General features: G+C 47.1%; 1 protein-coding gene across 2 annotated transcripts in view; it reads left to right on the plus strand.

Annotated features, from left to right (window-relative positions):
- The window catches only part of LOC132834014 (nectin-2-like), a 76,458-nt gene that overhangs the window by 30,236 nt on the left and 18,953 nt on the right, over window positions 1-27,269 (plus strand). The window contains exons 5-6 of one of the 2 annotated variants that reach the window (XM_060852726.1): window positions 1,142-1,290; window positions 10,968-11,728. In XM_060852726.1, the coding sequence (XP_060708709.1) occupies window positions 1,142-1,290; window positions 10,968-11,455 (637 nt within the window). In that variant the 3' untranslated portion in view covers window positions 11,456-11,728. Of the gene's footprint in view, window positions 1-1,141; window positions 1,291-10,967; window positions 11,729-27,269 lie in introns of those variants that run through there. The other variant, XM_060852727.1, reaches the window with a different exon arrangement.

The following is a 27,269-nucleotide window of genomic DNA, read 5'->3' on the forward strand; positions in this document are numbered from 1 at the left end:
CACCACAGCTAGGAGTAATGAGGCCACTCAGCCCTTCTGTCCTGATTATCATAGGGTGGTTCATCTGCAGTATGACGATAAACAAAGGGGTCTCCGTTAATCCCCTTAACCCAACAAAAATCTCACTCTACTTTCTCTTATAAAAATTCCCTGCCCGTCCCTGAATGCATAATGTTTTTGTGGTCTGTGTCCTGATGAATATCATCATCCAAATTTCTCCAGATTGGGCCCAGTGTTTATTTGCCTTTATATTGATTTGCTGTATCCTGATGACTCTTGTCTCTTTCTCTTTGGCTTCTCCAGTTCCCTCAGTTCATGTTTGGCTCTGCATTAGGACCAATCTAGGTGACCTCTTCCCTTCTTCATTCTGATTCGAATGGCTTTGCCCCTCACTCCGTTTTCCCCCCCCAATGTCATGTGCTGAGTGGAATAAAGGAGCCCTTGTCTAACCTCACCATGACCTGACCGATGGGCATGGCCAGAGTGGTTGCTGGTCCCCCTTTTACTGAAGGATCACTCATCAGGAGGGGGCATCATTTAAGGTGAAGGGCAGGCAGGTTCGAGGGCATTTGAGGAAGAAAAAGATTTTCATTCAAAGGGTTGTGGGGGTCTAGAATGCACTGCCTGGGAGCGGAGTTGAGGTGGGAAACCTCACAACTTTTTTCAGTGTCTGGATGAGCACTTGGGAATGTCAATAACATTTCAAGGCTACGGGTCAAGCACTGATTAAATGGGATTAATGTAGATAGGTTGGTGCCGACTCATTGGGGTGGGGGTGGGAGGGAGGAAGGGCCTTTTCTGAGCTGTAAGACCTTCTGACATATGACCAAGTGTCTTCCCCTGCTCTTACTTGCGCACTCTCTCTTTCTCCTGTTTTATAGACATATAGACATTGTGTTTTTACCTATAAGCAGAATGACCGCAGATGCTGGAAACCAGAGTCTAGATTAGAGTGGTGCTGGAAAAGCACAGCAGCTCAGGCAGCATCCGAGGAGCAGGAAAATCGACGTTTCGGGCAAAAGCCCTTCATCAGGAATGCTAAATGGGAATACTAATCTAGATTCTGCTTATAGCCTTGTTCCATCTCTTTCTGACTGTGCTCTATACCTCCCTCTCTCTCTCTCTCTCTCTCTCTCCACAGGAACGGGGAGCCCCTTCCTTCCTCCATCCACGTGGATGGACACCAGCTCACTGTACAGGATGTGAGTTACGTTGTCAATGGCACCTTCACCTGCGAAGTCACCAACACCATGGGCACAGGTCGGGCGAAGATGGACGTTGTGGTTCGTGGTGAGTTCGGTTTCTCTGTTCCTCCGATGTGAGATCTGACCCTGAGTGTACATGCTCACCCTGGGAGACAGCTAGGCTATTTGGGAAGTCAGTGAAAGGGGGGGCAGGGGAGCCCGGGTTTGTTTACTGAGCCCAATGGACCTAGTTTCTAGGCAATTTGGTCATACCCGCTGCCTTGATTTGGTTAAAGTCAAACTCTCCTTCGTTTTGGGAATGGCAATACCAAAAATGCTGCTTTTTCTGAACCTGTTTATTTGTCAGCTGTATAATTTTTGCAAATAATGGAAAGACCTTACTTTGTTTAGCAAATGATATGAACAAAGCTTGAACATTTGAGCTACTCCATCTCCACTTGACAGTTTGTTACTTTGAGTATTGTAAGCTTGATGGGTGTCCTATGTGGCACTGTTGCAGGGATGGAAGGACATTTTGGATGCAAGGAATTTGGCTACTGGAGGTGACCGGTGATGTTTAAGAGAATGGTTGGAGAGGCATACAACATTCAACACATTGACTGCAAATATTTTGCTGAACCACTACAAAATTCTGGTTAGGCCACACCTAGAATATCGATCCAGTCCTAACTGGCACGTTTTACGAGTGTTATGAAGGTACAAGCGAGATGCACAGAAATGGTCCTGCGATGGACGAAGTTTTTAAAAAGTGTATTTTGGAGAAGTGGAGGTTGTTCCTGTTGGCACTAAGAGGAGATTTGAAATAGGATGATTGAAGATAGAATACTGAGAAGCAGATTCATCAGCTGCTAGCACAATTCTGTATGTACTGAACAGCAGCACTAAGTTACACTTCCAACCCATATCTGATTATCAGTCGGGTTCATAATGTGGATTGCTGTGCTCTTACTAATGAACCACAATATACAGGGGGGGGTTAGGGTCCCTGATCTTATGAATGTCGTGACTTAAGAATGCAATCTGATGCAGGGGTATAATTTTAAATTTCTAAGTACATTTCCTGAATTATTCTGCATCTCCTTCCTTGTATACAAGTCACCTTGCTAATGCACTCAGTAACGGAACCCCATTCACCACCCAGGGGCTGCCTGTATTCATATTACCTGGTTTCCATACATTTATCCGTCCTCTGCAGTCAAAAGGTAGACATCCAGGTATTAGTACTTTTTGTTTTGAGTTAGGCAGAAGTCTGGGCTGCAGTCATTTCCTGGTGTATTCTCCCTGGCAAAACACCTTTGACCAGTTGACTTTTCTTTTGTTCTGTTGTAGTATAAATTCTTCCTTTTTGTGAAATGTAGTATTCTTGTATTTGTCCTGATTAGCTTTGACAGCTTGATTTCCTCGTTTTATATTGTCTTAATGATCGTATTCCATGTGGCTAATTCTGCTTGCTTTCTGTCTCTGGTTCTGCATGTTTATGTTTAAATGAGTGTCCCTCTGTAACTTCTATTTCTCCATTTTTATTTTTAACCTGTCAAAATTTCTCAAGACTCTGACAGACTCTGTTGAATCTCACCCATAACCTTGACCTAGGGGCTCAGGTACAAAATTCTTTGGAATTTGCATCACTGGCCTTCATTGCTCAAGTCTTAGTGTAGAGGCTGGGATGTTGTGTAAAGTTTGTATAGGATGTTGGTGGAGCCATTTCTGGGGTACTGCGTCCAGTTCTGTTCATCCATAGTTACAGGAACAATATCATTAAACTGGAGAGAGAGTCCAGAACAAAGTTACCAGGATGTTGTCAGGAATGGAGGATTTGAGGTATAAAAATAGACTGGGACTTTTTTCATGGGAGGTTGAGGGGTGACCTTACAGAGTTTTATAAAATCATAGACATTGTGACTAGCAAGGATCTTTTCCCTAAGGTGGGAGAGTTCAAAATTAAGGGGCCTATTTTTAAGATGAGAGCAGAAAGATTTTAAAAAGAGGTTGGTTTGTGCATGTAATGAACTGACAGAGGAAGTGATGGATGCAGGTATGAGGTTAGAATGTTTAAAAGATCTTTCGATAAGTACATGAACAGGAAAGTTCTAAAGGAATATGGGCCAGGTGGGAGTAGTTCAGTGGGAACATGGTCACGTTAGTCTGAACGGTCTGTTTCCATGCTGTATGACTCTATTCCAAAGACAGCTATCCATGTGGATTGAACTCCCTGTTCCCTGCACCTATCTATTCTGCCCCACTTCCTAATTGTTTGACGTTCTTTCTTTGGAAGTGTGTGGTTTTCAAGTTGGGACCCAGTCCTCTGGCTGGATCCCAGTTGTCATTATAAGCCCTGTCTTAGAGAGAGCAGAGTAGACTGGGGACTGAAGTCAGGAAGTTCCGTTTTATCCCCACTTGACCAGGGAATGGGGATAAAATGGTGCACTTGTACCTCCAATCTCCTGGATGGCAGCACACTCCGGTAGGCACGGGATTTGATGAGGAGCCGAAGTGCTGCCTTCATCTGAAACTATTTTCGAGGGAAGGTTTTGACCAGCAGGGAGCAAGGCTGGTCCAACAACAAACAATCTACTTTAGAGAGCTCGGGATGAACCAATCCCACAAATGTAACTACATAAACGTCTCCTGACAGTAGCAGGCTTATTTTTCACATTGTGTGGAGTGTAGTTGGGTAATGTAGATTTTTGTTTGTTTGTGTGTGTGCGTGTGTGTAAAATAAAGAAAAGTCACTGACCAACACAGTGGGATAATTCTGCCCCACCAATCTGTCAGTCAGATCTGTCCTCCTATATTTTTTGCCTTGGCATTGCTGGCAAGGCAGCATTAATTGTCCATTCCTTATTGCCCCAGTAGTAAGAACCAACCACATTGCTGTGGGTTTGGAGTCACATGCAAGCCAGACCAGACAAGGATGACTGTTTCCTTCCCTAAAGGACATTTGTGAACCAGAATGGGATTTACTGACGATGGATTCAGGGCCCATTGTTAGACTCCTCAGTCCAGATATTTTTATTGAATTCCAATTCCACCATCGGTCGCGATGGGATTTGAAGCCAGGTAATGTCTGGGGATTTGGGTTCAGCGATCATACCACTAGGCCATTTCCTCCCCAAAGAGGAGAGATCTCTTGTGGTCAATGCGTAGACCTCTCGGGTGTCTACAAGTCACTGATTTAAGAAAAAGGCATGCACCTTTTAGATATCTTTCTTGAGTGCTTCAGGGCCATGCAAGTTCTTTTTTGTTGTTGAAGGAAGGGTTCTGTTGTGACACAGGCAACACAGCTGTCAAACTGTGCGTAGCAGGATCCCACAAACAGCACTAAGATGACCACCAGGTGTCATTTTGCTTTCAATGATATTTGTACGGTGTATTGATGAAGCAAACATGGATGACCGACATTGGTAATGGCAAGGGCATGCATATGACCATTTTGACTGGTCTTCAAAGGATCTGAAGTGGTAATATGCCAGGGGAGTGGGGCTGTTGATGGGAATGTGTCCATGCAAACATTGGCTGAGAATTCTGAACTCCCACAACTCCCTTGTTGTGTGGAGTCCAATTGCATTTTTAGAATCTCTGCAATGTGGCAACAGGCCATTTGGCCCAATGAGTCCACACGGAGCCTCAGAAGAGCTTCCCACCAACTCTGCATTTCTCAAGGCTAACCCACCAGGCCTGCATATCCACAGACCTTTCAGGGCATTTCGCATGGCCAATCCACCCTAATGTGCACAGCTTTGAGAGGAGCCCGTAGCACCCAGAGGAAACCCATGCAGACACTGGGAGAATGTGCACACTCCACACACAGTCACCCGAGGTTGGAATCGAACCCGGGTCCCTGGAGCTGAGAGGGTTGGCAGTTTATTACATACAAATACCATCTGTAAATAAACTGAACTAGCAAAAGAATATCATTTGCTTTTGTTCACTGCTGAGGAAAATAGGTTTTGCTATTGTCAAAAATGTGTTGTATAACTTTTTTTTAATAATCATTTTGACATCCCCGATCATGTTGCTGCATTGGAATAAAAGGTGACAAAATGAGTCCTTTTAGTTTCGCCCATTCTCTTTATTCTCTCCATTGTTTAATCCCGATTGTTTATTTGAAGGGTTGTTCCTCCCAACCCCTCCACAGCCACTGCTATCTACTTGGGGCTCTTCCTGCATTAAATAAGACCAAGGCTGGTCCGAGACAAACTCAGCAGAAAATGGCTCAGTCATTTGAGACCAAACTTGGCTAAACTATGTAGCTTGAAACTGTTTATAATTGTCTCTGCACCTTTAACGACCAATTTGTATTTTTGTCCAAATCATCTGTGAAATCTTCCAATCCATTAAGGCTCTCGAAGGAATAATGGAATTAATGAGCGTTTTTAGGGGGAGTGATAATAGTTGATTATTCCATGCGAGAGTTATTGGGTGAATTGTACCCTTTCACATTCAGAGCATGATAGGCTAATCATCTAGTCTGTGGTGATTAGCCAGGCTTGTACTCTTAGTGATTGGGTGAGGGTGGTTAAATAGAGAACCTCCTGACAGTGTTATCAATTCTTTGTGGGTGAAGAAAGCTGTGCCTTTGTATGGAGCCTTGCATGACTGCTGGCTGTCATTCCTTCACAGCCAATGGAGTGTGCGTTTGCAGGAAATGTGGCAGCCTGTTCAGTGTACAACAAGATCCCTCATTGCTGTTGATGATCTGGATGATGTATGATTTGGTGTCTGGTTTTCGGGGAGAAAGATTGGCCGAGGCTTCAGGATGAACTCCAGCCTAGTGGCTGAATCACACCAGCCCGTGCAGGCTGACGAAGCCTCCATTTGGAGTGGGGTTTCCCAAATTGGCAGGGGACCGGGCACCTGATGGGACCACAAGCTCTGAGTGATAATGGCCGTGCTGATAACAGCCCAACTCCCACCCTCCGGGCTGGTGGCAAAATTTCATCATCCCAAACAGAGTTTGGGATGAGAAATTGAACCAGTTCAGATCTTGGACATCAACATAGCACTGCCTTACACACTGTCCTGGAAGATGACAACGTTTGGGTTTGTTCTTCTATGCTCCAGGCTAGCTAGTCCTGGAGTGGGGTTTGAAAGTGGAACTGGTTTGACTCCCCATCTCCTCTTTGTACACGCCAATACTATCAATGTCCCAGAGTGACTAGAGTCTGCTTTGGCTGAAGGATAATATTAATCAACAGCAAGCCCCCAGTACAGTCTCTTTTGTATCCTTCAGCTGAAAGGACTTTGCTCCTATAAAGTTAGTATAATCCTCACCCTAACTCTAAAGCTGGGGCTCCTCTTTATTCACCTACGATCCACTTTGATTTGGACAAGTCTCTTTTGTTTTCAGCTCTTGCCCTCTCACTGTAACTGAGTTCAAAGACAGAATGGAAAGCAAATCATTAAGAATAACACAATTGGTTATTCCTGATTCCTGATTGCGATTCCTGATAAATGATTTTCCTTCACTGGAAAGGTGGTGTTAAACTTGAAATGGTTCAGAAAAGATTTTAAGGATGTTGCCAGGGTTGGAGGGTTTGAGCTGTAGGGAGAGGCTGAACAGGCTGGGGCTGTTTTCCCTGGAGCAATGGAGGCTGAGGGGTTACCTTTTATAGAAGTTTATAAAATCGTGAGGGGCATGGATAGGTAAATAGACAAAGACCCTTTTTCCCAGGATAGGAGAGTCGCAACACTTGGGGACACATGTTTAAGGTGAGAGGGGAAAGACTTGAAAGGGGTGTGTGTGTGTTGAGCTGCCAGAGGAAGTGGTGGAGGCTGGTACAATTACACATTGCAAAGACATGTGCATTGGTATATGAATACAAAGTGTTTGGAGGGATATGGGCCAAATGCAGGCAAACGGGACTAGATGAATTGTGGATATCTAGTTGGAATGGATGAGTTGGACTGAAGGGTCTATTTCCATGCTGTACAGCTCTGTTTGGAAATGGAAGAGAGTAACGGCACTAAGCCCCCCTTTTGACCTCGAGCATTCTGTATTGGGGTGGGTCTTGCTGAAGGGCAAGTGTTGCACTGGTAGTCTTGTAACTTGCTCCATTCTCGGGGCCTATTCTCCTGGTGTCCATTCCTAGATCTTTTTAAATCAGCCTATTCGGAGATGCTAGGGCACATTTCTGGGGTTTGACTCTTGTCTCCTACACTTTTTGAAATGGAGGCTTTTCTACACAGGTCCACAAAATTGTTACAAGATGTTCCCACCACTGGAAGGATTTAAGGGGATGAGATTGGTGTAGGCTCTACATAGTTAACCAAAGCACATCCTTTCCGGCCATGTATGTTGTAAGGTGGGGAATGCAGTCAGTAATTTGGCCCCAAAATGATCTCCCGCTGATCAGGCACGTGATCTGTTTTTTATGATGTTGGTAAAGGATAAGCTGTTCAAAGAGGTAGCTTCCTCATGAGCATCTTGAGGAATGGAGAGCGGGAGGTGTAGAGGTTCGGGAAAGAGATTCCAGAGGGGGTTTTGGGGACCTGAAGTTCTGGGTATCAATGGTGGAGAGGTGGGGAGTGGGGCGCGAGGTTGGAGTTGGAGGGACACTGGTTTCTTAGTCGGTGTCTGAGGTGGAGGAAATTGTAGAAATGAGCAGAGGCTGTGGCTGGGGTGGGGGTTGGAGGGGAAACCGTGGGAATGTTAACACAGTGGTGTTGCGGAATTGACGATCAACCTGTGGAATGGTGGAAACCGGTTTGAAGGGCTGAACAGCCTGCTCCTGCTCCTGGATTCAAAAGACCAGCTGAGAATGAGAAGAGAAACGGGATTGGGCAGCCCACTGCGTGATGATGTGCGGCAAGGTATGTGTCTGGTGGTTGTCAACATTCCCCCTGAGCTGAGCGACCAGATTCCTTGGCATGTCGCTGGAGGCCCAAATAGCTGGTACTGGAAGCGGGGAGAACCACCCAGTGGCTGCGGGATCTTTCTGTTCCCGAACAGGGCATTGCTCTTTAAAAAGAAATCGTCTCTGTGGACATGGGTCTGTGTGATGCTGCCCCATCAGGAATGCCTGAGAACTGCTTATTGTGTGGGGACTGTGAGGGTGCAGTGGACTTCTTCAACTCCACCCTTCCCACGGTCTGCTGCGCCAACAGTGATATGATCCATCACTTTGGGCTAAACGTTTTTATGAAGGGAGATATCAACAATGACATGCCTATTGCAGGTGCTAACATTTCCCATTTACAGGTTCTATTACCTATATATGAAAGTGGGTCTGACAGGGTAGATGACCAATCCCAACAACTTGGTCCTAACTTCTCCAGTTCTTAGCACCACATTTTTTTTTGGTTTGGAAGGATATCAGAGAAACAAAAAAGAAATTCACAAAACTAGCTCCAGGGCTGAGGAGCTTCAGTGATGTGGATAAGTTGGAGAGATTGGGGCTGGGCTTTCTGGGAGATGTAGGGGTTTGAGAAAGGCCCTTTTTTGACCTGGAATAAGTTAGATGGAGAGTAACCATTCCCGTTGGTGGAAAAAATCGAGAACCTAAGAACACCGAGCTCATGAGATGGTGAAAAGCGAATAAGACTGAAAGATGTCTTTTCAAAACAGTGTGTGAACTGGAACATGCTCTCTGGAAAGAAAGGCAGGTTCAGTTTACCCATTCGAGAGGAAATCGGATTATTATCTGAAAAGGAAGACTGTAACATGGGGGAGGTGACACGAGGTGAATTGCTTCTTTTGTTTTGGAGAGCCAGCACAGACACAAGGGGCCGAATAGCCTCAATCCGTGCCATTACCATTTCTGGGACTTTCTTCTGTTGTGAAGGACAATTTGAATCTGCAAACGACTCAATCTAAACGCAATCTGTTTCTCCTTCTGAAACTCGTCGTGAGGAGGCGTTGGCAAGAGATTGGTGGCAGCACGGAGGCCATCCAGTCGGCTGTAAAGGATGGTACAGGCTGCTGGTGCTCCAATTGTGCAAGGGGTCTGGGAGGGGGTTGAGTCAGCTAGCCAATAGAAGGCTGGTATGGGGTGTAGTGAAGGTCCCTCTGGGATCCAGCCAGTCACAATTGGTAACTTGAGTGGGAGAAGGGAACAGTTTGTGACAAGTGGTCAGCAATCAAAGAGACAAAGGGAAATTTCTAGAAACGAGTACCTATTGTTTTGGCTTTGTTCTTCATCTCATCTTTCTGGGTGAGTCAAGTATTCTGGAATTTCACTTTTTTGTGTTGTATTGTGTCTCGCTGCCTTTCCTTTTGTATATATTTTCCTTTTGTGTATGTGTTCTAACAAAGTGTCATTGTAAGTACTTTGCTTGCCTGGTCACCCGGTGGTGGCTGTGCTCTGGGTTAAGACTCCATCCAGTTGGCCCTGTTTCCTGTTGTACACAGACCATTGCTGTGCAGTTGTGATGACCTGTGTGTGTCTCTGGGTCCCACCTGGGTCATTACACCCCCGAGTTATTGGGCAGTTGGGTCTGGCAAGTATGTAAAGGTGGACAACTTGATGTGGAAGGTTGGGGGGAGAAAAAGCAGTTTTGGCATTCTGAAGGCCCTGGCAATGACCCTGTATCTGCTGAGTGGCATAAACAGATGTCCTTGGTTGTGAATGGAGTTTTGTTTTTACATTTTGTTTTCTTTTGGCTTGTTTTAATAGTGATCTGAGTCTCTACTCTCAACCACGTGGTGTGTTGAGTTGGTTCTAGATGTCAGTTTTTTTTGTCATTTGGAATTTTAGAGTTTTGGGTTTTTCACTGGCGGGTGGATCTTTCCATTATTTGTGATTGTCCAACTTCATTTATCCCCCTCTCTGTTTTTGCTGCACATTTTTTTGGTATTGGCCGTGGTTCAGAAATGTCGAGGTCACTGGAATTGGCAATATTGCTGGTATTGTGGCATTTGAAGCTGGGAAATTGTCACGTCCATTGGAGGTCTCCGATGGAGGAAAGGAAACCAACTGGCTCGTGACTTTAGACCCCACACTCCAACCCTGTTAATTTGTGCAAACCCATTCTACAGGAACCCACTCAGCATGCTTGTGGTCAACCAACAAAGAAAATAGCTTCCCCCTGCCCCCCCCCCCCCCCCCCCCCCCCCCCCCCAAACAATACTTGGTACAATCCAGGGTGAGCTGTACTCAAATTTATTTTTGTTTAAAAATGGTCTGGTTGTCGTATGACCCGACATTTTAATTTTATCCCAAAGCGACTTTGGCAATTTACCAGAGCAGCAGTGGGAATACAAGGAGGCCGTGCAGTCCCGATTTGAGCTACTATCTATTGTTCAATTCCTACCTGCACCCTGACTCCATGTTGGTGCACACGCACAGACACATGCGCGCACACAGGCAGACACACCGACTCACACGAGCGCACACAGATGCACATGATGTGCCTGTGTATGACCCTGTACGAGACCCCGGGAGGAGGTCTCTTAAACCCCTTGTCCACAAGATTCAGTTGATAGTTTTCCAATTTGAATTTTTAAAAAAATGTTTAAAAGGACAGTTCCTAGCTTTTTGCTCTTTTCTGGGGAAAGGGGGAGGAGGGTGGGAGGGGAGAGAGAGAGCGAGAGCTTTGCATTTCCCTTATTACTGTGAGTAAAAGCTTCTTTGACCCCCCCCCCCCAAACACCAACCTACCTCTCTACCTGAACCATGGGCATAGGTGTTGGGAGCAAGGCAATGACGGTTGTCCAACCGCGATTTCTGTAGTTGTGTAGAGTGGGAAGCATTTTGTGGGCTTGTTGCTAAGGAGATGCCGGATGACCGGGAACCTCCCCGATGTGTTTTTATCTCACCCCAGAGAAACGGTTGCCGCAGGCGAGCAACGTGGGAGCGATTGTGGGCGGCGTGATTGGTGGGATCTTGGCACTCTTGCTCATCGCCGGCCTGGTTGCCTACTTTCTGCACAAACGCCAGCGCGGGGCAGCCGGCTCCTATGAGACCAAGAAGCGGGTCTTTGGCACCGGGAATGGCGCACCCCAGCCCGAGTACACGTACCGGCCGGACTCCGACTCCGAGAGGGTGCCCAGCGGCACCGTGACCACCAGCTCCACAGTGGTGGGCCACCACACTGGTGAGGCGGAGAAGCTGCTGACCAGTGAAGCACCTGATTATGAGAACTTCAAGAGCAGCCAGGAGGAGGAGGACAACGACGACGAGGAACTGGGCAGCTCCAAGGGTCCCGCTCTGTCCCTCCCAGGCCACCCTCGGGATGAGATACAAATGGAGGACGATATGGAATCTCAACGAGATGGCTCCATCATCTCCAAGAGGGCAGTCTATGTCTGAGGGTCTGAAAGCCCTGGCCCCATCACCCCCTCCATCTACACCCCCCCCACCCCACCCCAAAATGAAACAGACAGCATCACTACCCCACTTCATTTGTCCTTCCCAGTAAATTTGGGGGTGGGGTGCATCATCAGTGACTCTGAGCTGCAGTGTGCACATGTTAACAAGATGGCAGTCTAAGGGGGAAATGTGTCAAGACCCAAAACTCTGGACTGACAGCTGTCACAATGGCAGTGGAACTTGGGAGGGGTGGGGGTTGGGGGTAGTGTAGGTAAAGGGATCTGTATGTGAATTGAGTTGGGGCTTGGGGGGGGGGGGGGGTGTGGGGTTGGTATGGGTATGAGTGATTTAGGTCTGATGTCTGCACTGAGAGTCACACTGTTCATTTTTAACAAAAAAGTGGAATTGAGGAAGGGTTGAGCAAAAGCGAGGAGGAGGTGTGGTTGATTTAGTGTCTGGCCCGGCTGGGGGAGGGGTTAGAGTCTGAAGGACTTATTTTTTTTAAACTCTACTGATCAAACGTTGCGCCACCACCCAATCCCAAGCCAAACATTTGGGCTTCCTCCGACATCAAATCCCAGGAACAACTCACCGTTCCGGCCTCCCACCTCCCAAATCCGAGTATGCAACTGGTCTGTCGATACTTACTCTGGTTGGTGTGAACTTACCCCCCAAGACGATGTATGTGCCTGTCTCGCCCTCTCTTTCCCCCACTCCCCATTTAAATTTGGCATTCAGGGGGAGGGACGGGGAATGCTGTGCTTTTTTTTTCCCCATTATTGACCCTTTTGCAATTTCCGTCCTGGACTGGGACCTTCCAGGTCGCCACTTCCTCGCCTTTTCCAGCCAGCTGAAGCTTTTTCCGTGAAATTGCTGATTCTTTTTTGTTCTCTCTGCGTTTTTGCATCATCCCCCGCCCCCCCCACTTTTTTGTTTTTTGCAAGGATTCACGGGTGTGGGGGAAGATTTAAAAACGCAGGGGGGGGAAAGAAAATCCCATGCAGCCGAATATCCAAGCCTATCCCACCTGGGCCAGGTGTAAGACCAGACTTGTGTCAGGATTTATTTTCAGTCGCTCTACTTCATTTTTATTTTATTTTTTTTGTTTTCTATTTTTAACAAATGTGAAGGCTTCCCACTTTTAACGTTTGAGCCGTACAATGTGCTGTTTTTGTCTCTGGAGGTTAAACAGTAAGGTACGTGCTGTGTTGCCTAAGTGCCCCCCACACAGTGCAATGTAATAAAGCCAGGAGGGATATCAGGGGCTGACCGTCTGATTAGGAATAATCTCTGGAAGCACTCATTCATTTTATGATGTGGACTACTGGGAAGAAATAGGTTGTCGGAACTAAATGAAGTTAAGTAGCACCCTGATTTAAATTGATCTGATCCCAAACACAAACCATTTTTAGAATGTTTTAGACTTCCCTCGGTGCATCTGTATATTTTTTTTTGTGAATATATATATGTATATATAAAAAAAATTTCCAATTTGCTTTGCCTCTGTTTTTGTGTTTCATAGAAATGCTTTCTATCGTGTGGTTGTGTTTCATATTTAAGGTTTCGGTTTTAGGGTGGGTCACCAACTTGCATTAATGTAGCATTCTTTTTGTTTTCAAATGGGGTAAAACTGCCTGAGGATCACACTTCAGGCATTCGTTTGACCCTGAGCCCGTCGAGGTGACCGGAAAGTTAGGTCAAAGATAGGGGTTGGAAGGAATATTTTGAAGACCAGGTTGGGGAGGGGGTGGGGGGGGTGTAAGATGGGTGAATTCCTGAGCTCCAAGCCCCAGGCAGTAGGAAGCTGGAGGAGTGACCTTGGAAAGCTTTACTGGCTGGAGGAGGTTACAGAGATTGGAAGGGGTGTAGGGGCTAGACGAGGTGGGATTGAGGTGTAAGGGCTGCCTCTCTGAGTGGTCCCTCTGATGCTGTCACTGCATTCGGAGGATATGGAAAGAGGGAATTGAGTTACTTGAGAGTGTCTGCATAAAGGATGGTTGTGGGTATGTGGTGAGAGGGCAGCTATCTTCGCTGGAGTGTCGATTCCTTCTCCACATGCCACATAAGAGACCAGTAACTGCCCAGTTCAGTACTGGTAGCTAGCTGCAAACCCAGAAGGGGTGAGCTGGGATTTCGGTTTTCTGTGACAGACTGCTGCCTGCAGCTACACAGCTCTCCTGTTCAGCTGTGTGAACTTTGAACTGATTTGTGCTGGTGTGTTCCTGATTGAATGCCAGCAGAGGTTTTAAAGGTGAGCAGGATGTGTGTTAACTGTTGCCTGTTCTCAGTGAGCTCCTTTTATAACTTGAGCTAGTATCTCTAACGACAAACAGTATTACCGTAACAGTAAGTCTGTGACTTCTGTTCTTAATGGGGCAATACTGGTGTAGATGGGCAGATGAGCCTCTCTGTGTGTCTCTCTGTCCATATGATGGAAAGGGCTCTGTGTGGAACGGCCTGTGAGTGGAGTGTATTTGCAGATTGCAGTGAGTTTAATGTATTCGCTGGCTGTCTTCCACTTTTTAACTGGAAGTTGTGAGGGTGACAAATAATCAGCTGGCTCCTGGGGGGGAGGGGGGCTGTTCTATTTTTAGAGATGCAGCAGGAAGAAATTTCACAATTTCATTGAAAAATTGAACATCGGAACCGTTCGAGTCAGCAGCCCCTGGGCACACAGTAAGATCCCACTGACTTGTCCAGTGGATTGTCAGTGAATCCTCAAGGCTCTTGGCAGAGGTGTGGGGGGGGAGGGGTCAGTTAGTTCATTTGGCTGGACGGTGATGCAGAGTGGCACCAACCGTGTGGGTTCAATTAGGATCCCTGTAGTACAGAAAGAGGCCATTCGGCCTGTGAGTCTGCACAGACCCTCTGAAGAGGATCTCACACTGCACATCCCAAGGCACTATGGGGCAATTTCCCATGGCCAATCCACCCTAACTACACATCCCAGGGCACTATGGGACAATTTCCCATGGCCAATCCACCCTAACCTGCACATCCCTGGGCACTATGGGAAAATTTAGCACGGCCAATCCACCCTAACCTGCACATCCCTAGGCACTATGGGAAAATTAAGCATGGCCAATCCACCCTAACCTGCACATCTCTGGACTGTGGAGGGAAACCCACACAGACATGGGGAGAACATGCAAGCATGACGCAGACGGTTGTCTGAGGGTAGAATCGGACCTGGATCCATGGCACTAGGAGGCAGCAGTGTTAACTTCTGTGCTGGAAAGTTTCCAGAAGGTTGCACTTCCTCAATCTCTCTCCTCGCCTGGCGGTATGTTGACCCTCATATTAAACTCTCATGAGTCATAGTTTTTTCTCTCTTTCTGTCTAATGATCTCTAAGCCTCTCTGGGACTATGGGCAACATTACTTGTCTCTACCTGTACAATTTATTTTTTTTCCCTTTTTTTTGGTCTCTGTTTGTTTACTGCATTGTTTATATTGCTGCTGCTTCCTGTAACTGATTAACCCCAGTGCTATGTAGGTTAGAATGCTGTTGGAAACTGCTCTGGTGAATTGGCTGGCTTATATGTAGTGACTGCACATTGATCTTATTTCCTTTTCTTGTCTGGTGGGGAGAAAGTGTCATTTCACTTCTTCTGTTTTTCTATTTTTGACCTGGTTGTCAGCTGTTCCCTGTGTTTTTTTTTAATGACTCTATATCTCTTGGCGAACTGGAAGGCAAAGGTTGAGGGAGCAATGCAGGTCCAAGGTTTCTATGTGAAGGGTTAGCCAGACCGATAGATGGGGTGGGGAGTGAATGTTGTATAAGCCTGTAAGGACTTGAAATGGTTAACAATCATCATGAGGACACCTCCCTCCAGGGACTGGAGTCAGGAGAGCTTACTTGGAATTGAGTTGTCTCTTGCATACAGGAATGTGTCAGAACGTACAAAATGGGACCTGGCAAAAACTATTTTGAAGCCATATTTCCAGCAGCTTGGACATACTTCAGTAGAGCCTTGTGAGAAGACCATTATGTATCTCGTGTGATGAGAGCTTTTTTAAAATCCTATTTGCTGTTTTATCAAGATGGGTGAGGAGAGGTAGAGGACTGAGGGTGTACCATGGGAGAGAGCTGCCTGACATGGCGAAGGGACAGGGAGATAATCTATGCCTTGTAATCCAATTCGGAGAAAGTCAGGAGTGCAGATGCTGGAGATCGGAGAAAAGTGTGTGATGCTGGAAAAGCACAGCAGGTCAGGCAGCATCCGAGGAGCAGGAGAATCGACGTTTTGGCCGTAAGCCCTTCAGGAATGAGGCTCATTACTGATGAAGGGCTTATCTTCAAACGTTAATTCTCCTGCTCCTCAGATGCTGCCTGACCTGCTGTGCTTTTTCTGTACCCTACATTCAAGCCTATTTATTGATTTTTTTTGTTTTCACATGTACCCAGAGAGAGAGAGAGTGAGAGTGACAAGTGGTGTTTTTGCATGCTCCACCGCCAGACTGTACTATGCAAAGTGCATCAGGGTAGTAGAAAGACAGTGTTGAGAGAAGACCAAGATGAGCAGAAGAAATACGTAACATTTCGGGCTTTTGCAGGAACGAGACTGCACACTTCCACAGTGACCCTGTCAGGGTCCGAGATGGATTGGTCATAATAATTTATGCCATTTTACATCTCCTGTTTGTTTCTGGTCTGAATTGTTCCGTTAAATCCTAAAGCGCAAACCATTTCATGTGATTGCAATGGCACAGACATGAAGTACGTGGCTTTGGGATGAATGTGGTTAACTGTGTGTTTGTGAACCTACCAGAAGGTGCTGCCTAATATTGCAGTGTTCTCAAACTGGCTGATCTTTCACGCCCTCCCCATCCAGAGAGTCGATAAGGTACAATCTGAGTCGAAATTGTCCAATATTACAGACTGTTTCTTTGTTATAGCAAATGGATTTGTATTCACCAAGATCTCTGAACAGGACATTGATTAGACCACTTTTTAAATACTGCGTTCAATTCTGGTCTCTCTCTGCTGTAAAAAGGATGTTGTGAAACTTGAAAGGGTTCTGAAAAGATTTATAAGGATGTTGTCAGGATGGGAGGGTTTGCGCTATGGGGAGAGGCTGAAGAGGCTGGGGCAGTTTTCCCTAGAGCATCAGAGGCCGAGAGATGACCTTTTATAGAGGTTTATAAGATCATGAGGGGCATGGATATGGTGAATAACCAAGGTCTCTTCCCAGGGGTGGAGGAATCCAAAGCTAGAGGGTCTAGATTTAGGATGATTGGCAAAAGATTTGAAAGGGACCTAAGGAGCAACCTTTTCACAAAGTGGGTGGTGTGTGTATGGAATGAGCTGCAGAGGAAGTGTTGGAGGCTGGTACAACTGCAACATTTAAAAGGCATCTGGATGGGGACGTGAACAGGAAGTGTTGAGAGGGGGATGGGCCCAATGTTGGTAAATGGGACTAGATTAATTCAGGATATCTGGTCAGCATGGACAAGTTGGACCGAAGGGTCTGTTTCCATGATGTATGGCTTTATGACCTCTCTCTGTCTCTGTGTCTGTCCTCCTCTTTGCCCCTTCCCTCTCTTCCTCTCCCACATCCCACTCTCTGGCTCCGTGCTGTCATTAAAGCCTTTGTAACATTAGGGTGCACAGACCTATATTTTGGTGAAGTGTTTGACGAAGTGAGAATTGCTCAAAGCACTCACTTGGTAATGATATGGCTTTTGATGTCTGGGCGCTTATTATGGAGTCATAAAATATTACACTGTAGAATGAAGCTCTTTGACCATTGGGTGGATACCTGTAAAACCTTAATGCTATGGTGTTTCAAGTACCCATGTAAATATTTCTTCAATGTTTTGAGAATTCCTGTCTAACACCCTTTTGGGACAACTGTTTCCAGAGATTCACCACCCTCGAGGTGAAAGATTTTCTCCTTTTAAGTATCCCCAAAACCTCCCACCCTTTGTACCTTCAATCCATAACCCCTGTGAAGTGAACTGAATTGAATTAATTTTATTTCAAAAATAAGTTGTCCGCTGGTCATTTGACCAGACACTAAACTGGGCTTGCCACATGAACAGTGGCTACAGGAGCAGATCAGAGGTTAGGAATTCTGCAGCGAGTAACTCCTCAACTTGTCCACTATTTACAAGTCAGGAGTGTGATTGAATACTCCAGCTGGTCTGAATGGGGGCAGCTCCAACAACACTCAAAACGCTTGCCACCATCCAGGGACAAAGCAGCCCCCTCTTGATTGGCACCAGACCCACAAACATCCCCACCCTCCCTCCGTCCCCCACTGGTGGTCAGGACCAGCATTGTGTGCCATCTACAAGATGCACGGCAGAAATTCACCAAAGACCCTTAAACAGCGTCTTCCAGACATACCATCACTTCCACCTAGAAGGACAAGGGCAGCAGATGTATGGGACCACCACTCCCTGCAACTTTCCCTCTAAGCCCCTCCCCATCCAGACTTGGAAATATATCACCGTTCTTTAAGTGTCACTGGGTCAATATCTTGGAATTCCCTCCCTCAGGGGCATTGTGGGTCTACCCACAGCACATGGACTGCAGCGGTTCCAGAAGGCAGCTCACCCCCACCTTCTCAAGGGGCAACTAGGGATGGGGTAATAAAATGCTGACCCGCCCACGTTCCGTAAGTGAATTTTTTTTAAAAAGCTGAACGTTGTAATAAGGGAAGAGTTTATTCCTACCGACCCTGCGAATTAGATTAGATTACTTACAGTAGTGGAAACAGGCCCTTCGGCCCAACAAGTCCACACTGACCCGCTGAAGCGCAACCCACCCATACCCCTACATTTACCCCTTTACCTAACACTACGGGCAATTTAGCATGGCCAATTCACCCTAACCTACACATCTTTGGACTGTGGGAGGAAACCGGAGCACCCGGAGGAAACCCACGCAGACACTGGGAGAATGTGCAAACTCCACACAGTCGGTCGCCTGAGTCGGGAATTGAACCTGGGTCTCTGGCGCTGTGAGGCAGCAGTGCTAACCACTGTGCCGCCCACGAATGCCCCCTGAGAATATACAGACCTCAGTCAGATCCCTGTCTGCTCTGAGGAAAACACCTCAGCCGCTGTCCAGGAAATGGACAGTCAGTTCACGCACAGCACAATCCCACTAGCAAAGACATTTGTCAGTTTGTTGGGACTGTTTTAACCTGTGGTCGGTATGTGTACTGAAGTGTGGGTTAGCAACGTGAGATATCTTTGGAAGATTGTTCAACCCCTCGGGGGCTGCTGTGCTGACAGAGCGTAGGCCTTTATCGGGTGACCTGGTGAACAGAGGCTCTGCTGACTCTGATGTAAAAATTCCTGTGGAACCCATTCAATGTAGAGGATGGAGGGGAGATTTCCTACCTTTTTATTGGGCGAGTAATGATCTCTTAATCTCCCATTGCTCTGATCTTGTCTATCTTTGGTTTGCTTTGGGAGGGGGGGGGCGCGGAGAATCTTGCTGTGTCTGAATATTGGCCAGTGCCTCTTTCACACACACTCTGCATTGGACGCTGTGAACTCCTCCAGTGCGGGAAGAAGCTTTCTTCTCAGCTTTTTTCTTTCCTGCTGTCAGATAATTCTGAGCACCAGTTGGTTCCCTTGGAAACGGTGCCCGTGTTTGGAACAAGATTATGTAATCCAATCTGGCACCAGTTACATTGATTTTAAAATAGATTCACTGGTGGTTTGAAATCGATGAACTGTGCTAAAAGATTTGACGTGCTTGCATTGCTTCATTTCCTCTTAGGCGAGGGTCAAATGCTGAATTGAAATTTTTTTTTCTCTTGTTGATTAAATTACAGACTCCTGACAGCTCAGAGAACCATTTTGCATCCAGCACTTTTCAAAAGGGCTCTCTGATTAATCCCACACATTTTTAAAAAAAACATATGCTCACCTTCCTTTTATCTCCTCACCCTGAAAGTATTTCCAGTATTTCCCCAATTTCATCTTTTCTTTCCTGTTAGATCTAAAAACAATTTTTGTTGAATCTGCTTCCTTTCAAGGGTGTGTCTAAGATCACCACTCGTTGGGTCAAAATAAATAAAAACAATTTCCCCTCTTCTCCCCTCCTCTGTTTTCCTGATTCTCCTCTTCAATCTGTGTCACTCTGGTAACTGACCCTTCTGCCCCGGAACCATCAGCCTCGTTTTAATGACCCCCTCAGGTTAGCTTTGTATTTTCATCCATGGAGGATTCGAACCAGCTTCGGTGGCTGCCTGCATTGTTGTAGTGCCCAGGTTTCTGAGAAACTGTCTCCTGTTTTCCCAGAGAAAAGACACCCACGCACCCTTTTCACTCCTTCACAATGCGCACAGCTGCAAGGGGTGGTGCGGTGGCTCAGTGGTTAGCACTGCTGCCTCACAGTTCCAGGGACCTAGATTCGATTCCAGTCTCGGGCAACTGCTTGTGTGGAGTTTGCATATTCTCCCTGTGTCTGCATGGGTTTCCTCCCTCAATCACAAAGCTGTGCAGGCCACACTAATTGGGTGGGTTACTCTTTGGAGGGTCAGTGTGGACTTGTTGGGCTGAAGGGACTGTTTCCACACTAAGGATTCTAACACTGCATTTTAGGAGGGGCTCAGTGGTTAGCACTGCTGCCTCTCAGCACTAGGGACCTGGGTTAGATTCCCGCCTCTGGCAACTGTCTGTGTGGAGTTTGCACATTCACCCAGTGCCTGCGTGGGTTTCCTCCGGATGCTCTAGTTTCCTCCCGCAATTCAAAGATGTACAGGTCAGGTGAATTAGCCATGCTAAATCGCCCATAGTGTTAGGTACATTAGTCAGGGGTAAGTATAGGGTAGGGAAATGGGTCTGGGTGGATTACTCTCTGGAGGGTCAGTGTGGATTTGTCGGGCCAAATGGCCTGTTTCCACACTGTAGGGAATCTAATCTAATCTGTTTTTATTTATTCCTTAAATGACAGGATGTGACTCATGAAGACAGACCAGATCGGTTAGGATTGTAGACTCTGGGTTTGAGGATGATGGGGGGGTGGGTACCTTAAAGAAGCCAATAAAATTCTAACAGGACTAGACAGGGTAAAGACAGGAAGGAGACCACGCTGGAGTATTGTGCATAGTTTTGGTTCCCTTTTATTTGAGGAAGAATGTAATGGCATTGAAGGCAGTTTGGAGAGTTATGGACCAGGCCAGACCCCTTAAAACATTTCAAGAAGGTAGCCTAGATCCTAACGCTGCTAGTTGTTTTAAGCAGGTGTAAAGTGGATATTCCAGGAGTGATGCAGCTGGTCGAACCATCTAGTTTTAAACAATACAGAATTTATTTACAAGATTACTGAATGAACCATATCCAACAGCAAACGGAATACAGAATAACATAACCTCTCCAACGTGATGCTGCTGTCCCAAATACTTGTAAAAATGCCCATAAACACCCCTTGGTAAATCAAACACAAATTCTTACTCTCTCTCTCCGGCTTCTCTCCTGTATCACCTTTGGACCTGTGCCTGGCTCCAGAGGCGAATGTGGAAATAAAAAGGGAAAAGCTGTGCTGTGATAACTGGGCGGCACGGTGGCACAGTGGTTAGCACTGCAGCCTCACAGCGCCAGAGACCCGGGTTCAATTCCCGCCTCAGGCGACTGACTGTGTGGAGTTTGCACGTTCTCCCCGTGTCTGCGTGGGTTTCCTCCGGGTGCTCCGGTTTCCTCCCACAGTCCAAAGATGTGCAGGCCAGGTGAATTGGCCATGCTAAATTGCCCGTAGTGTTAGGTAAGCGGCAAATGTAAGGGTAGGGGTATGGGTGGGTTTCGCTTCGGCGGGTCGGTGTGGACTTGTTGGGCCGAAGGGCCTGTTTCCACACTGTAAATCTAATCTAAAATAACGGTCCACACTCCTTTCATTGTACAAGTGGTTTTTATTGCTTGTGAAAGCCTCCTGCCCGAGGCAGTATCTGTTAGCTATAATCACCTTGGCCCTAAAACCCTTCACCTCTGGACTTTTCAGAGTCTGTGTCGTTTATTACCTCTCTTGGCGGGGGAATAAACAAAAACAAGGTTATGCTGTCCTTGACAAGGGAACAGCTTAGTCATGGGAGGATGTTCAGTAGCTTGGTCCCAGGGATGAGGTGGTTTGTTGCATGAAGAGAGATTGAACAGTTTAGGCTCAGATGGAATTTAGAAGAATGAGAGGAGATCAAATTGAGGTATTGAAGATGATAAAAGGTGTGGGTAAAATAGACATGGATCAGATGCTTCCTCTTGTGGGGCATTCCAGGAAGAGAGGTCATAGTCTTACAAAAAGGGATAGCAAATTTAAGATAGTTGAGGAGAAACTGCTTCTTTCCAAAGAGTGATGAATCTGTGGAATTCGATATCCCAAAGTGCGGTCGATTCTGGGACGGTGAGTAAATTTAAGGAAGAGTTAGACATTTTTAATTGGTAACGGGTTGAAGGGATATGGAAAGAAAGCAGGAAAATGGGAGCAAGGAGCATATCAGCCATGATCGAACGGTGGAGCATGCTCGATGGGCTGATTGGCCTCATTCTGCTCCTATATCTTATGTTCCTGTTGACTGGCAGAGTCCTGAACCAGGGGTCACAGTTTAAGGATTTGGCATATGACTGAGATGAGAAATGCCTTCACCCAGAGAGTGGAGAGCGGCGATGAGATGAGATAGAATGGGGTCAGAGTCTTAGGCCCCTTTTGTCCTTCCTGTACTCGGGTATCCTTGGAATCTCCCCTCTCAGGAAATTCCTTTGTCTCCTCATCTTCAGAGCCTCAATTGTTTATACGTCGAGTTTCCTCGAGTCCACTAGACTTCAAGCTAAACCATGTGGATGTGGAGATATGTAAACTACTGAAACATTTACCACACTCTGATCATAACGTGATAATCACTTCCCTTTTGCAAGCTTTAAATGATTGATGTAGATTCCTTCTGGGGCTGCTGTCAGCTGTGGCTCAGTTAGTAGCTCGGTCTCCGAAGCGAGAGGTATTAGTCACTCGAGGGTGATTCAGCGCTGAGGGAGCGCCGCACTGTCGAAGGGTCAGTGCCGAGGGAGTGGGTCAGTGCCGAGGGAGCGCCACACTGTCGAAGGGTCAGTGCCGAGGGAGCGCCGCGCTGTCGGAGGGTCAGTGCCGAGGGAGTTGGGTCAGTGCCGAGGGAGCGCCACACTGTCGAAGGGTCAGTGCCGAGGGAGCGCCGCGCTGTCGGAGGGTCAGTGCCGAGGGAGCGCCGCACTGTCGAAGGGTCAGTGCCGAGGGAGCGCCGCACTGTCGAAGGGTCAGTGCCGAGGGAGTGGGTCAGTGCCGAGGGAGCGCCACACTGTCGAAGGGTCAGTGCCGAGGGAGCGCCGCGCTGTCGGAGGGTCAGTGCCGAGGGAGTGGGTCAGTGCCGAGGGAGCGCCACACTGTCGAAGGGTCAGTGCCGAGGGAGCGCCGCACTGTCGGAGATGGGGTCAGTGCCGAGGGAGTGCAGCACTGTCCGCAAGATCTTTGATTTTTTTTTAAGATAACTGAGAGTTTGCCTGTCCCCTTTGTCTTGTGTGTAGAGTTACCCATCGTACACTTTTCAAGAACAGCAGATTTCCCATTTGATCAATTATTGCTAAAACTGTTTATCTGATCGTTATCAAGTTGCAGTTTGCTGTGTTTGTTTCCTGTTGTGTTTTTGACCTGTGAACAGTGACCAGGACCCATTAACTATCTTCAGTGCATAAAGTGAAAGGTGTTATGTAAATGCAAGGGTTTTCTCATTACTAATCATCAAAAACTCCATTGCTTGTAAATAAAACTTAGGGTAAATATGAGTGTAGATGAACAATATGTTGAACAAACTCTTATGTGGGGATGTTCCCTCAGAGTGGGGGAATGTTAAGAGGGAAACTGAATCAGGGCATTCAGAGTCCCCAGGCAGCTATCGATTGAGTCGATGAGGGAGAGACAGATCCCAGGGGTAGGAGGGTCAGTCACCGGAGAGACACTGGTTGAAGGGAATCAGGAAAATAACCAGAAGAGGGGGTGTGTAGAGGAGGAGATTTACTTTTTTGATGCACCGAGTTATGAACTGGAATGTTCTCTACCTTTATCAGTAGTGGAAATAGAGGTAACTACTTCCAAAGGAGAAAAACGAGGTCTCTATGGCCTAGGGTGAATTGGAAAAAGAGTGGCACTTTGAAAAGGCTGGCAGAGTTGTGATGGGGAGAATGGCCGCCTTCTCCCATGTTCTGTGGCCCTTGTTTGGGTGTTAGCTTGTCTCACTCTGTCTTGGTCCTGGGTTGTCACTGTCCTTCTCAATGACTGACAGTAGCGCCGATGGATATCATGTAGAGCTGTACTTAATCTCTGGTCTGAGAGTAGAGTAGAGTGGTTTTTATTTGTCATTTCTACCATATACAGTAAAAATGAGACCACGTTCCTCCAAGGACCGAGGGTGCAACATGGACAGCACAATCATACACCCAGAATAAAGTGCAGGAGAAGTGCAAACCACACAACTTACAGCATGCGTTCTGGAAACCCTTCCCTTGTCTGACCTTCCAGATGATTGTAGGTGACAAAAGCATGCCTGTTTCCATATTGCCACACTCTATCACCAGGAAGCCCTTCCACTTCACTCATTGTCGGAGATCTTGGTTAAAGGCCTAACTGCCTCAATAGTGTTCCAGCATCCTCACACGCTCCAAAGGTGTGGAGATCAGGGTGGATTGGCCATGCTAAATTGTCCCATAGTGCCCAGGGATGTGCAGGTTAGGGTGGATTGGCCATGGGAAATTGTTCCATCGTGCTCAGGGATGTGAGGGTTAGGGTGGATTGGCCATGCTAAATTGTTCCATCGTGCTCAAGGATGTGAGGGTTAGGGTGGATTGGCCATGCTAAATTGTCCCATAGTGCCCAGGGATGTGCAGGTCAGGGTGGATTTGCCATGCTAAATTGTCCCATGATGTCCAGGGATGTGCAGGTCAGGGTGGATTGGCCATGGGAAATTGTTCCTTCGTGCTCAGGGATGTGAGGGTTAGGGTGGATTGGCCATGGGAAATGCAGGTGAAAGGGCAAGTGGTGGGTGTGGGTGAGATGCTCTTCAGAGGATCACTTGGACTCGATGGGCCGAATGGCCTGCTTCCCCATTGCTGGGATTCTGTGATTCTATTGAGCTCTAATCTCCCACATCATGCAAGAAATCAATGCTTTTTAAAAACCTCCCAGTAGCAATTAACAGCAGAATAGTGACAAAGTGTGTAAACTAATATATTTTAATCTTTAATGGCACTGTTGATTAGAGATTCTTATGGCTGCGGGTTTATAGATGAACTTCCGGCTCGCAAAGTACTGCTTTGTCTTCATTCTTATACAGGGGAATTTGTGTTGTATTTCAGACGTAAACATCCCCAAGCTGAGGCAAAAGTCCCAGGGAGTTCTTGTGAATTAAGCCTATGAATGGAATGAGTTGCTTGGTTCGAAACCATCTCCGAAGACATCCCCCGCTCTCGATTTTAAATAAAAATTTTAATTGTGCCACTGTCTTGTTCCGAAGGGACAAGGCCTCGTTTCAGTCTTCAGGCTAAATTTCACTCCTGGGCCCAGACCTGGACTTGTGACTGTCTGGGAATCTCACTCATCTATATCCTGGAGCTGAGGAAGTATTTTCTCTTGCTCCCGTCAGCTGATCGTGAAGAGCAGGTGATAAACTGGGCTGCACTAATCACACCGATTTGTTTTAATTTAAAAATATTTGTATTGTTTGCTCCTGTGGTGCTTCTCGGTGCAGGATTCAATTGAATGAACCTGAGACAAACCCAGCAGAAAATACCACACGGCTGAATCCCCAGTTTAATCTTTCAGGTTCTGCCCTTGACTTCATTCCAAATTCCCAGGGTGATATCTGTGTTATATATAATTATCTCGCAATGTAATTATACACTTGTGATAGAGACTGTAAGCACAAGCTTAGAGACACTTAGATTATGTAACACCGGGGTGCAGTACTGGTGCAGACTGTGTAATATGGATCCAGTACTGGTGGAGACAGGTCTGTCGCTGTATAACACTGGGGTACAGTACTGGTGGAGACAGGTCTGTCGCTGTATAACACTGGGGTACAGTACTGGTGGGGACTGGTCTGTCACTGTATAACACTGGGGTACAGTACTGGTGGAGACGGGTCTGTCCCTGTATAACACTGGGGTACAGTACAGGTGGGGACGGGCCTGTCCCTGTACAACACTGGGGTACAGTACAGGTGGGGGCGGGCCTGTCCCTATACAACACTGGGGTACAGTACTGGTGGGGACGGGTCTGTCCCTGTACAACACTGGGGTACAGTACAGGTGGGGGACGGGTCTGTCCCTGTACAACACTGGGGTACAGTACAGGTGGGGGACGGGTCTGTCCCTGTACAACACTGGGGTACAGTACAGGTGGGGGACGGGTCTGTCCCTGTACAACACTGGGGTACAGTACAGGTGGGGGACGGGTCTGTCCCTGTACAACACTGGGGTACAGTACTGGTGGGGACGGGTCTGTCCCTGTATAACACTGGGGTACTACTAAGTATCTAACCAACTCGAATGTATTAAACAGTTCACCAGGAGCTTGCTATTGCTTTACCAGGACACCTGGAGATCAGGGTCCGATTCTGCTATCAATCCTCTCGAAAATGAGCTGAGTTACATGTGGCAAATTCTGCCAAGTGCCCGTTGTGTGACATTTTGGAGTCTGACTCATTTGAAATGGACAGGAGTAATGGGTGCAGTTGGAGTTACATTGCTGTCCTCTCCTCCCCCCTCCTCCTCTTCCAGTTTGGTGTTTATTCAGTGGGAGCATTGGGAAGGGGTTTTGGGGTAATATCTGGTATGGCGATGTATATTTATGAAAGGTGTTTGTTTGGTATACTGCACAGACACGGTTCCCTCTGTTCAGTACACAGTGGGAAGAGTTTTTTAAAAGTCCTACACACAAATATAAGAGATGTCTTCCTCCTCCCACTTTCAGACCAACATTCCCATAAATTAACTTGCCTGCTGCGCTGAATCCCTTTCTCCTCTTGCTCTGATTTGGTTCTTGCTTTCTGTGATACCCCATTTACAAAAATCTCCTTGTGTCACACCCACCTTATCCCATTCCATCCATCCATGTCTTCCAGCCCTTAACCCCTCCTGATTTGTACCATCCTCCAGCCCCATCGCCCCTCTCTCTATCTCTGTACCATCCTCCAGCCCCATCGCCCCTCTCTCTATCTCTGTACCATCCTCCAGCCCCATCGCCTCTCTCTCTATCTCTGTACCATCCTCCAGCCCCAACACCTCTCTCTCTCTATCTCTGTACCATCCTCCAGCCCCAACACCTCTCTCTCTCTATCTCTGTACCATCCTCCAGCCCCAACACCTCTCTCTCTCTATCTCTGTACCATCCTCCAGCCCCAACACCTCTCTCTCTCTATCTCTGTACCATCCTCCAGCCCCATCGCCTCTCTCTCTATCTCTGTACCATCCTCCAGCCTCATCACCTCTCTCTATCTCTGTACCATCCTCCAGCCCCAACACCTCTCTCTCTATCTCTGTACCATCCTCCAAACCCATCACCTCTCTCCCTATCTCTGTACCATCCTCCAGCATCAATCCCTCTCCCTATCTCTGTACCATCCTCCAGCCCCATCGCCTCTCCCTATCTCTGTACCATCCTCCAGCCCCATCGCCTCTCTCTCTATCTCTGTACCATCCTCCAGCACCATCGCCTCTCTCTATCTCTGTACCATCCTCCAGCACCATCGCCTCTCTCTATCTCTGTACCATCCTCCAGCTCCATCGCCTCTCTCTATCTCTGTACCATCCTCCAGCCCCATCGCCCCTCTCCCTATCTCTGT

This window comes from Hemiscyllium ocellatum, chromosome 38 (genome assembly GCF_020745735.1).
Source record: "Hemiscyllium ocellatum isolate sHemOce1 chromosome 38, sHemOce1.pat.X.cur, whole genome shotgun sequence".
In the NCBI taxonomy this organism is placed as follows: Eukaryota; Metazoa; Chordata; class Chondrichthyes; order Orectolobiformes; family Hemiscylliidae; genus Hemiscyllium; species Hemiscyllium ocellatum.